This window comes from Lithobates pipiens, unplaced genomic scaffold (assembly GCF_037356315.1).
Source record: "Lithobates pipiens isolate NorthernLeopardFrog02 unplaced genomic scaffold, aLitPip1_a1.2 Scaffold_8, whole genome shotgun sequence".
Taxonomy (NCBI): Eukaryota; Metazoa; Chordata; class Amphibia; order Anura; family Ranidae; genus Lithobates; species Lithobates pipiens.
The window spans coordinates 615,464,648-615,477,807 of NW_027507903.1; the positions used below are offsets into that span (position 1 = coordinate 615,464,648).

The window sequence follows — 13,160 nt, forward strand, 5'->3', positions numbered from 1 at the left end:
TTTAACTTGGGTACAACCAGCATGTCAGATTTTTAGCATGCGATTATTGCCAGCGGCTATAGCCGCTAGCAGTAATCGCTGCATTTTGCCGGCAGGGATGGCTTCCCCCGCCCCCTGCTGGCAGAACACGATAACTCCATGGGAGGGAATACTGACTGTACGATTTTCTTTCCTGCAAAATCACATAATCTATGGCCTGCTTTACTGTAATGTACAACAACCAGTTATGTTTGTGTAATACAGGTCACTGCTTAGACCCACCCAGTGCCGATGAAGTGTATTAAATTATTTGGCTTCAGCCAGTGCTGCTCTGGCCACACCCCCCCGACGTGTTTCATCTCTCCCACCGGTGGGATGGGTGAAAAGCATCAGTGGTGTGGAAGGAGCAGCTCTGGCTGAGGCCACATAATTTAATACACTTCATCGGCATTGGGTGGGTCTGAGGGACATCCTTTATTACACAACTTGGCGCTTATGGATGGAGGGAACTTTGATGCCTGCTCCCATTCCAGTAGGGAGACATTTCAGCCTCATATTGGAGTGGCGCTTCAAGCGTCTTCATGGACGGGGTACTTCATTATTCCATGTAAGTGCCAGATTATGAAAAGAAAAACGTTTGGAGCTGTTGCTAATAAGAACATGCCTACTGAGCCCTTATGAGTCTAGGTCTGCTTTACAAACAGCACAGGGTGCACGGAGGTTGCCCTTACTGTTGATGGCTTCCGGACACACCTTTGACTGGTTGTTCTTCAGGCGGTGAGCTTCATCCACCACCAGACAGGCCCACGTAATGGATCCCAGAGCAGCCTGATCAATCGTCACCAGCTCATAGGAAGTAAGCAGCACGTGGAACTTGACCTGGGCTTGAGCCTAAATAACGAGAGTCAAAACAAGAACATAAAGTCGTGCAAAGGGAAAGCTCAAAGGAACAAAACCCAAGACACTCTTTAGACTATAGACCGACATCCACCAACATCCCACCTTCATCTTGAAGGCTTTCTTCCCTCCCTTTATGACGTTGTCCTGGTAGGAGAACTCGTTTTCTCGGGTGACAGATCTACTGTCCTTGTCCCCCGTATAGGTAACAACGTAGAAGTCGGGCGCCCACATCTGGAACTCACGCTCCCAGTTGATGATGGTGGACAATGGCGCACTTACAAGGAAAGGACCTCTTGTATGACCCTGGCGGAGACAGAAAAAAAAAAGCACAAAGTGAAGCCCTCATTTCCAACACACAATGTTCTCCACTAGCTCTGTTATCTGATAATTACTGCCAAAGCAGCTAAAGAGAAGGTCCAGCCCAGTTAAAAGTCAGCAGCTACAAATACTGCAGCTGCTGACTTTTAATATTAGGACCCTTACTTGTCCAGGGAGCCAGTGATGTTGGCACCGCAGCAGATCTTTGGATCGGATGTTGGGTGCAGCCGCCGCCATTCCTGGTAAGCGAACCTGGCAGTGAAGCCTTTCAGCTTGACAGCCAGTTCCCTACTATGCATGCATGAAGCGTGCAGTGCTTTCTAATTGGTCTGGCGTTGGAGGAAGGAGGGGGGGCGAACATCCGAGAGACAGTGCCGCGGCCCCGTCTCCCATAAGCGGGGAACGGTACCTGTCAAAAACAGGTGCCCATGCCCCCTTCCCCCCTAAAAGATGGCAAATGTGGCACCAGGGGAGGAGACGGATAAGCAAAAGTTTCACTTTTGAGTGGAACTCCGCTTTAAGCAAGAGCTACAGGTAAGAAAAATGACTATTGTGACAAACGTTCGATCATTTGCATATCAACAGTCCTCCCAGATTCAGACAACTTTTTTTGACATTAGCACAGATGCAGATTCTCCTAGACAGCAAAGCAGCTAAAGTTCATCTAAACCCCAGAACAAAAATATTATATATCGTAGATTACCAGTCACTACATGTGATGACTGCATTACTTTTTTCAGTCAATATTTCCTTCATCCACTTGAAGGCCAGGCCTTTTCTGGCACTTTTCGTTTACAAGTTTAAATCAGTATTTTTTGCTGGAAAATTACTTAGAACCCCCAAACTTTATAAATTTTTTTAGCAGAGACTCTAGGGAATAAAATGACGATCGCTGCAATTTTTTGTGTCACATGGTATTTGCGCAGCGGTTGTTCAAATGCAATTTTTTGGGAAAAAAAGACAGTTTAATGAAAATAAAAAAAAAATTATATATATATATATATATATATATATATATATATATATATATATATATATATATATTTATTTATTTATTTATTTATTTACCCCAATTTGTTGGGGTAAAAGATGATGTTACGCTGAGTAAATACATACCCAACATGTTACACTTTAAAATTGCATAAGCTCATGGAATGGCGTCAAACTACGGTATTTAAAAATCTCCATAGGTGACATTTTAAAAATTTTGAAAAGATTATTTGTTTAGAGTTACAGAGTAGGTCTTGCGCTAAAATTATTGCTCTCGCTCTAACGTTCAAAGTGATACCTCACATATGTGGTGCGAACACCATTTATATTAGGGTGCGCAATGTACGTTTTGTGTTTGCTGCTGCGCACGACTATGGAGGGATGGAGGGGCTTTAATTTTTTTTTTTTTACACTGTCCCTTTTAAATTTCTTTCTTTTTGATCACTTTTAGGCTGGGTTTACATACTACCGGTAGCTCATTATACCTTGCAGGGTTTTTTTTTTTTCCTTTTTTTTAGTTTTTTTTTTGGATGTGCGGGTTTACTACCGCTTTAAGAGGTTTCAGATGCCAGGAGGCAGGGCGAGGTTAATGATCATGTGACCATGGTGACTGTGACAGCATGCAGGGTGCATGTCAGTGACACGAGTACCAATATGAGTATGTAGAACATGTGCGAAGTTGTTAATACCTATAGAAGGTAGATTGGGGCAATTCATATTTCCTATGCAATCCCTCAAAAGGAGCCAATACATTTCCATCACAGCGCTCCCAAAATCCAGAGTCCACAAATTGCCTTAAATGGGGGAACATGGGATTGTGCCAGAGTGGTAGCGCCTCATTGGCACCCTGAAAATTTGTAATTTTCTTGGTCTGCCTCCACACCTTAAGAGCCAGTGTCAATATTGGTATATGCCTTTCCCCCAGTGCCGCAATAGGTGCCTCCAGTGCTATCAGCAGTTGTTTGATTCTAACCGGGTCCTGACCAGCCGCTGCAGTTACACTGCGGCGGAATGGCTCCCCTGGGCGAAGCCGGCCCTTTAAGACGTGCCCACAGCATGTGCCCGAAGCCGGGCGCTCGTGACAGAGTGAGAACCGAGATCTGTGTGTGTAAACACACAAATCCCGGTTCTCTCAGGGGGACTGGAGACAGATCGTGTGTTCATACTAAGTATGAACACCGATCTCTCTCCTCCCCTAGTCAGTCCCATCCCCCCCACAGTTAGAACACACCTAGGGAAGACAGTTAACCCCTTGATCGCCCCCTAGTGTTAACCCCTTCCCGGCCAGTGTCATTTATACAGTAATCAGTGCATTTTTTTAGCTGTATAATTGTCAATGGTCAAAAGTGTCAGATCTGTCCGCCGCAATGTCTCAGTCCTGATAAAAATCGCTGATCACTGCTATTACTAGTAAAAAAATAAATAATAAAAATGCCATAAATCTATAACTTTTGCACAAACCAATTAATATGGGCTTATTGCGATTTTTTTTTTTTTTTTTTTTACCAAAAATATGAAGAAGAATACATATCGGCCTAAACTGAGGAAAAAAAATGTGAAAAAAAAATTTGGGATATTTATTATAGCAAAAAGCAAAAGATATTGTTTTTTTTTTTATGAAAGCCAAATCCAAAAGTGCACTTGGAAGTGCAGTCGTTGTAAATCTAAGGGGTAGATCTGAAACGAGGGGAAGCTCTGCTGATTTTATTATCCAATCATGTGCAAGCTAAAATGCTGTTTTTTATTTTCCTTGCATGTCCCCCTCGGATCTACAGCGCCTGCACTTCCAAGTGCACTTTCAGTGCAATTTCAAGTGTAGTTTGCACTTGTAGTGCAAAGTGGATTTGCCTTTCGTAAATAACCCCCATTGTGTTTTTTTTTTCAAAATTGTCGCTCTTCTTTTGTTTATAGCGCAAAAAATAAAAACCGCAGCGGTGATCAAATGCCACCAAAAGAAAGCTCTATTTGTGGGAAAAAACGGACGCCGATTTTGTTTGGGTGCAACGTCACACGGCCGCGCAATTGTCAGTTAAACAGCGCAGTGCCGTATCGAAAAAAAAAAAAAGCCCTGGTCATTGAGCAGCCAAATCTTCCGGGGCTGAAGTGGTTAAGGACATAGGTGAGATATGACTCAACCACCGCCTGCGTAGCCAGTCCCAACCAGTCTGTCAGATGGTGTCGCTGCCCAGCCAAATAATAATATAAGTTAGACAAAAAAAAGTGGGCTGGGCTAAGGACTGACCAATACTTAATGACTGAATATTAAAGTGACAATGTGTGATTCAAATAAATAAATAAAGAGCACTGATTGCTTCTCCAATAATCAATAAAAAAATATGTGCAAAAAAAGTAAACAATTCATATATATATATAATATATATATATATATATATATATATATATAAATATATATATATATAATATATATATATATATATATATATATATATATATATATATATATATATATATATATATATATTAGAACCATATACAAAAAATTAATTTACAAAAATCTAGCCACAAAAACGAAAAAAATAAATAATAATATAGAGTGAATATTTTGAAAATAAATATTATTAATATCACAATATATGCACTGATGTCACCGCTACACGCTGAGTCCCGGAAGTATTGGGTGTTTATCGAGATCGGCCGGATCGATTGCTATATGCTTTATGTACATCGTTTTAATGTAAGTGCGCACTCTGTTTTATTCTTTAAAATAAATGTTATGGTTTTACACTATTGCGAGCTTTATCCTTTATATATACGCTGACGTTGTGGATATTTGCTGTGTCGGACCGGAATATCGGTGGTGATTGGGGGAGCCTGCCCACACTAATAAATCTATCCAAGAACCTTGGCTGGGGTAACAAGCCATCTGTGTATTGTGGTTCCCTATAAGGAACCACTACCATCTGGTAAGCGGCAGCATTTACTGTGGTGGAGGTGCTGTTTTCCACATTTGACACGTCTTCGGATTTTTCTCACTTTCTCTTCACCGTGGAAGAATATACTTCTCTTTGGGACTTTTTTTCTATGAACGTTCAATAGAGTTACACTTAGACCCCTTTCACACCAGGGCGTTTTGCAGGCGCTATAGCGTTAGAAATAGCGCCTGCAAAACGCCCTAAAGAAGCTGCACCATTGTGTGTAGTGTGAAAGCCCCGAGGGCTTTCACACTGGAGCAGTGCGCTGGCAGGACGTCAGAAAAAAGTCCTGCCAGCAGCTTCTTTGGAGCGGTGAAGGAGCGGTGTGTTTACCGCTCCTCCACCGCTGCTGCCCATTGAAATCAATGGGGCAGCGCTGTAATGCCACCGGCAAAACGCCGCTATTGCGGCGTATTGCCGGCGGTTTTAACCTTTTCGCGGCCGCTAGCGGGGGGTAAAAGCGCCCCGCTAGCGGCCGAAATGCGCCGCAAATCCGACGCAAGGTGCGGTGTGGTGTGAAAGGGGTCTTAATTATTGGTTTCTTTATGTAATTGCGGTCTGATTCAATTACATATTCAATATTTATGCTTATGATACACATGAGATTTTTGATTGTGATAGTAACCACTTCGCGCCGGTAGGACGTCCTGGGACGGCCTCGGCTTTCGGTGGTTATATCTGAATGATGCCTGAGGCCACAGACATCATTCAGATATCTGCGTTTTCAGCCGACGATTCCCTGCACCATAAGAACGATCATAGCGGCTGTTCCCCCTGCTTGATCGTTCTTACGGGAGGGGACGTTCCCCCCCCCCCCCCCCCCTCCGGCTGCCCTCCGGTGCTTCTACCGACTCACCGCTTCCATCGGTGAGTCGGTCACAGGATCCGCCGGCCCCCGGATAATACCGTAGAGGTTTCCGGCGGACTAGATCGATAACGGTGCCGATTTGGCTAGGAAGCCAGGATCGGTTTTGTTTTGTTTTTTATTTTAGGCTTCCCAGCCTAGAGGTGAGATGCGGGGTCTTATTGACCCCATATCTCACTGTAAATAGGTCCGATCGTGCCATATTTCTATTACAAGGGATGTTTACATTCCTTGTAATAGGAATAAAAGTGATCTTTTTTTTTTATTTTATTTTTTAAATAAAAGTAAAATTAACAATAAAAAAAATAAAATATTAAAGTGCCCCTGTCCCCGTGAGCTCGCACACAGAAGCGAAAGCATACGTAAGTAAACGGTGTTCAAACCACACGTGAGGTATCGCTGCGAACGTTAGATCGAAAGCAATAATTCTAGCACTAGACCTCCTCTGTAACGCAAAACATGTAACCAATAAAAAAAATGTAAGCGTTGCCTATGGGGATTTTTAAATACCAAAGTTTGGCGCCATTCCACGAGTGCAATTTTGATGGGTATCTATTTACTCGGCGTATCTTCATCTATCACATTATGCAAAAAAATTGGGCTAACTTTACTGTTTTTTTTTTAAGCATGAAACTTTTTTTTTTCTGAAAAAAACGCGTTAGAAAAATTGCTGCGCAAATACCGTGCGAGATAAAAAGTTGCAACAACCACCATTGTATTCTCTAGGGTCTTTGCTAAAAAAAAACATATATAATGTTTGGGGGTTCTATGTAATTTTCTAGCAAAAAAATGATGAATTTTACATGTAGGATAGAAATGTCAGAATTGGCCTGGATGGGAAGTGGTTAATAATATTTATTTTCACGATATTCACTCTATATTATTATTTTTTTAGTTTTTGTGGCTAGAGTTTTGTAAATACATTTATTGTATATGGTTCTAATATATATATATATATATATATATATATATATATATATATATATATATATAAATTGTTTACTTTTTTGCACATATTTTTTATTGATTATTGGAGAAGCAATCAGTGCTCTTTATTTATTTATTTGAATCACACATTGTAACTTTAATATTCAGTCATTGAGTATTGGTTAGTCCTTAGCGCAGCCCACTTTTTTTGTCTTTTTTTTTTAATGTAGTATAACATTTGGGAATTGCAGCTTGTTTTTTTCTTGTTTAGGATAGCGCATTTCTTTTTCAATAATATAAGTTAGGCAAAGCCATGCCATCATTGGCCATAGGGCGCTGCAGAGTGGAGAATTAAAATTTGCGCCTATGGGTGGCCCAAATAAAGGTGATAAGTAGCGTGTCCGGGTTTTTAAAAAAAATGGTTTAGGTATTGATGTAGGAATGCGAGAAGTCACATGGGCAGACGGATCATCTTGTCTTACCTCTTTATACAGGGAATACAGGAACACGATGGTCTGTATGGTCTTCCCTAGACCCATCTCATCTGCCAGGATGGTATCTGTGCCCTGGGCCCAGGAGAAGCGCAGCCAGTTCAGCCCCTCCAGCTGGTACATGTGCAGGGTACCTCCTGTGGCGGTCACAAACTGCGGCTGAGTTTCATATTTCACTGTGGTCTGTGTAAGAGTCATTATAGGCATTAATGAATAGGTTACAATCAGGGCAAACAAATAAAATAGAAAATAGAAGATCAATTGCTGGCTGAACACTGAAGGAAAATCCCATCACCTTAAAAAATAAAATCGTAAAAAAAAAAAAAAAAAAAAAAAAAGTGCAGCGCAATGAGCAATAAAACACCAGTCCAAAATAAGAAATAGAGACATTACAACCCCATACTTGTTGCACATAAATGCTTTGTCGATAAGTGAGCAGAGCAGAAGAGATCCGTTCAGTCATTTAGATGGGGTTTCCAGACGTAGTTCTTTGTATAAAAAGTAATATCGGCGATACAGAAGTTAGTGTCGGTAGTATATAAATTATCAGTAGTATATATATTAGAGCTGTAGTATATTAAACAGCTCTGTAGTATATAAATCGGCCTTTCTCAGTATTTTACTATGGAGGAACCCTTGAAATTCACTGATCAGCCACGACTTTATTACCACCTTCCCAATATTCTAGGCTCTAGACCTCTGAAGGTACACTATGGTATCTGGTACCAAGCCGCCAGTAACAGATCCTTCAAGTCTTGTAAGTTGCGCGGTGGGGCTTCCATAAATCGGACTTGTTTTTCCAGCACATCCCTACACACAGTGGTGTACTTTGGTTTTGTGCTGCCCTAGACAAGACCCCACCCATCTAAATTTTTCCCACCACAGCCACTTTAAAATTGCACGCGCCAGTGCAACGGCGACAAACAACATACATTTTATTATGCATAGGTGACGTGTAAAAGTCTTTATAGGTTACCACTATAGATTTATGCCACATACACACAACCGGATTTCTCGACGGACTAGGTCCGACCGTCTTCCCGACGGACTTCCGATGGACTTTCCGAATGAACGGACTTGGCCACACACAATCACACCAAAGTCCGACGGATTTGCACGTGATGACGTACGACCGGACTAGAATAAGGAAATTCATAGCCAGTATCCAATAGCTGCCCTAGCGTAGGTTTTTGTCCGTCGGACTAGCATACAGACGAGTGGATTCCTTGATAGCAACTGGGTCCGGCGGCGTTCCGGCGAAAAAATGTAAAACATGTTCTATTTCTAAAGTCCGTCAGATTTGTGGACAGCAAAGGTCCGATGGAGCCCACACACGATCGAATTGTCCGTCAGATTCGTTCCCTCGGACCTTAAGGGCCGGTTCACACAGGGGGCGACACGAGGCGACACGACTTGCCGTGCCGCGACCTGACAAGTCGCCCCCGTTCTGTACAATGGAACCGTTCTAAGAGGAGCGACTCGAGTCGCTCCGTCTTAGAAAAAAGGTTCCTGTACTACTTTTGGGCGACCTCGGGGCGACTTGCATTGATTTCTATACAGAAGTCATTTGCAAGTCGCCACTGAGGTCGCGGCAGGTCGCAGCGAGGCAAGTCGTGTCGCCTCGCATCGCCCCCAGTGTGAACCGGCCCTTACTGTCAAAGTCCGGACGTGTGTACGCGGCATTACAGAGGAGGTCTGGTGCTAGAATTACTGCTCATGATCAGATGTTCGCGTGGTGATACCTGAAATGTGTGGGACAATCGCACGTTCCCCTTTGCCAGCGAGCATGGGAGGACAGGGGCACTTTTTCATTTCTTCATTAATTACTTCCCGTCCAGCCTATAGCAAACTGATGGCCAGGCGGTGGTTCGGTTATCCTGACTGGACGTCATATGACTATATAGCAGGATAAGCCGGGGGCGCGCAGTGTGGCGATCGCTGTTGCGCCGCATCACCGATTCTGGTAAAGAGCCTCTGACGGATCAGCCGTGTCCACTCACAGCTGATCACAATGTAAACAGGAAGAGCCGGCTTTTATCGGCTTTTCCTCACTCACGTCTGACAGACACGAGTAGAGGAGAGCCGATTGTTCATCAGCGCAGCACACCCAGGACCACCAGGGATGGCCACCACACAGGACCAACAGGTATGCCACCCTAGACCACCATGGATATCTCAATCAGTGCCCAGGCAGCTGTCAATCAGTGCCTATTAAAAATTCCTGCCAGTGAGTCGGATTTGCCTCTTTATACGAGAGGCGGGGGGGGGGGGGGGGGAGGCTCCCCGACACTGAAATTTCTCACGAGCTCAGATCCGGGTTGAGTGTGTCCTGAGTTAGAGTTGGGCACTGGGTACAAGAGTGTATACTAGCATATGGGCTGTTAACTATTTTGACTGTTAGTTATCCGCTGCATGATCTATATGGATATGTTAAAGCGGGAGTCCGCCGGGAGTGCGCATTTTTTTTTTTTTTTTAAAGCCAGCAGCTACAAATACTGCAGCTGCTGACTTTTAAAATAGTGACACTTACCTGTCCAGCGCGCCCGCGATGTCGGCACCCGAAGCCGATCTCTCGATCGTCTCTCGGGTGCTGCCGCCGCCATCTTGGGTATGGGAATCAGGAAGTGGAGCCTTTCGGCTTCATTTCCCGGTTCCCTACTGTGCATGCGCGAGTCTCGCTGCGCAATGAGGATGGACCGGCTGCCTCTGGGATCTGTGTGTTTCCCAGCAGGCAGCGGGGGACTTTCGGAAAGGGGAGTAATCTACACCCCTTTCCGCAGAGAGCGATCCAGGAAGTGGGTGCAGATACCTGTACTGTACAGGTACCTGCACCCCCCTCCCCCCTGAAAGGTGCCAATTGTGGCGCCGGAGGGGGGGAGGATTCCAATGAGCGGAAGCTCCACTTTAGGGTGGACCTCCGCTTTAATGATCACACTCTGTTACTGTTTGTAATGTGGGGTCCTCGCCCCTGTTTTGAGTTGAATAAAATTTATATTTGAAAACAAAAAACAAATGCCTGCCACTGCCACCAGTGATGCCTATCAGTGCAATCCATAAGTACCCATCAGTGTAGCCTTTCAGTGCCCATCAGTGCCACCTATGAGTGCCCATCAGTGCTGCATATCGATGCCCATCAGTGCTGTATATCAGCGTCACGCACACGTGCCGCAATGGCACACTGATTGGCCCCACAGGGGGAGCCGCCCTCACCCCCGCGATCACTCCCCACAGAAATAGAACGGCCATTCTGTCAGGCATGGACACTGTAATCTTGTGTTCCTGCTAATCAGGAACAGGGATCACTGAGTCCATGCAGTGAGCCCCCCCCCCCCCCCACTAAGAAAGCACAAACAGGGAACACACTTAACCCTTTGCTCGCTCATGATGTTAACCCCTTCCTTGCCAGTGTCATTTAGACAGTGTCAGGGTATATTTTTAGCACTGATCACTGTAATAATGTCACTGGTTCCCAAAAAAAAGGTGTCACTTAGTGTCCCGACTGTCTGCTGCAATGTCGCAGTCCCACTAAAAATCGTTGATCACCGCCATTACAAGTAATAAATAAATAAATAAAAATGCCATAAATATATTCCCTATTTTGTAGATGCAATAACTTTTGCACAAACCAATCAATATACACTTAATGGGATTTTTTTTTTTTTTTAACAAAAATATGTAGCAGAATATCATATTGGCTTAAACTGATGAAGAAATGAAATATGATTTTGTAAATTTTTTGTATTGGATATGTTTTATAGCAGAAAGTAAAAAATATTGTTTTTTTTTTTTAAATTGTCGCAAAAGATTGTGTTTTTTTTTTTCAAAATTGTCGCTCTTCTTTTGTTTATAGTGCAAAAAATAAAAATCGCCGAGGTGATCAAATACCACCAAAAGAAAAAGCTCTATTTGTGGGGAAATAAAGGGCATTAATTTGATTTGGGTACAGGGTCGCACGACCGCACAATTGTCAGTTAAAATACCGCAGTGCCGTATCACAAAAAAATTACCTGGTCAGGAAGGCGGTAAAACCTTTCCAGGGCTGAAGTGGTTAACTACTTGTCCTCCGGGAGATTTACCCCCTCCCTTCATGACCAGGCCATTTTTTTTTTGCGACACGGACTGCGATATTTTAACTGGCAATTGCGCGGTCGTGCGACGCTGTACCCAAATAAAATTTGTCATTTTTTTTTCCTCACAAACAGAGCATTCATTTAGTGGTATTTGATCACCTCTGCGGTTATTTTTCAAGATAATTGTGAAAAAAAAATATATATATATATATATATATATATATATATATATATATATATATATATATATATATATAATTTTTTTTTTTTTTTTACTTTCTGCTATTAAACATATGAAGTAAAAAAAAATGTAAAAAAAAAATCGAATTTCTTGGAAAATTTAGGAAAATATGTATTTTCCACAAATAGAGCTTTCTTTTGGTGGTAGTTGATCAGCTCTGGGGTTTTTTTTTTTTTCATTATAAACAAAACAAAAGTAGGTGTAGTGGCGCCCTCAGTGTTTTGTCAGGAGGTGTACTTACATCGCTGGTGGGGGAGCTGGGCACAGCATGCATGAATGATTCCTTGGGGTTCATCTTGAACTGAGGTGGGCAGAGGGCACTCTCTCCCATAATCTGTTCTCTGAAAGACAGAAGGTAGGTGAATGCATGACCCAGGAATAAGGTAAGGTAAGGTAAGCATCAAGGTGGGGTCTTTTTTACATTTATTTTATTCAAGGAGTATTAAAGCGGTATTAAACTCCAAACCAAAAACGTACTACATTGCAGCTTACCAATCATTAGATGTGGGGGCTGCATTCGTTTTCTTTCTTTTTTTTTTAAGCCTTTTTTCCTGCTCTTTTCTCACTTTGTGATCTTCCCAGTAACATACCTCCTGTATTTATGGCACCCCCGCTCTGGATGAAGCATTGGGGCACATTTGGACAACAGCATTGTCAGTCTGGGGGGAAGGGAGTGTTTGGGTACTTTCATACTGGGGCGTTTCGGGCGCTGGCGGTAAAGCGGTGCTATACTTAGCTGCGATTTACCGTCATTTTAGCGACGCTATTCGGCTGCTAGCGGGGCAGTTTTAACCCCCGCTAGTGGCCGAAAAAAGGGTTAAAATCGCCCGCAAAGCGCCGCAAAGCGCCGCCGTTTTCAATGGGAAGGGGCTCTTTAAGAGTGGTAAATACACCGCTCCTACATCGCTCCAAAGATGCGGCTTGCAGGACTTTTTTGACCGCCCTGCAAGCTCACCGATCCAGTGTGAAAGCCCTCGGGGGCTTTCACGCTGGAGACACATCAGCAGCTGTTTCAGGGTGCTTTGCAGATGCTATTTTTAGCACTTTAGCTCCTCAGTGTGAAAGCAGCCTTAAAAGTACTAGCAGATTTAGATACACTAAGGCTCCTTTCACACTGAGGCGCTTCTAAACGTCCAGTAAAAAACTGAGCGATTTTGAAGTGCTTTTCAGGCACTTTTGAAGAGCTTTCCATTTATTTCAACGGAAGGGGTGTATTTCCACCGTCCTGCCAGTGCACCGCTCCAGTGTGAAAGCATTAATTGATTTGAATGGAAATAGGTCTTCGTGAGCTTTTCAGGCGCTTTTTTAAGCGCAAAAGTGCCTGAAAAGCGCTGCAGTGTTAAAGGGGTCTTACAAATTAAAGCCAAACTCCACTTTCCTCCACTCTACTTTCCTTTTAGGCCCCTTTCACACTGAGGCGCTTTTCAGGTGCTTTCTTGCAAAAAA

The 13,160-nt window shown here is 43.2% G+C and overlaps 1 protein-coding gene across 5 annotated transcripts in view; it reads right to left on the minus strand.

The window, feature by feature from the left end:
* Positions 1-13,160, minus strand: part of CHD3 (chromodomain helicase DNA binding protein 3) — a 166,707-nt gene that overhangs the window by 74,940 nt on the left and 78,607 nt on the right. For all 5 annotated transcript variants that reach the window (XM_077470667.1, XM_077470665.1, XM_077470666.1 and 2 more), the window contains 4 exons: positions 11,956-12,055; positions 7,395-7,586; positions 982-1,182; positions 733-870 (listed from right to left, as the gene is read on the minus strand). In XM_077470667.1, the coding sequence (XP_077326793.1) occupies positions 733-870; positions 982-1,182; positions 7,395-7,586; positions 11,956-12,055 (631 nt within the window). The remainder of the gene's footprint in view (positions 1-732; positions 871-981; positions 1,183-7,394; positions 7,587-11,955; positions 12,056-13,160) is intronic.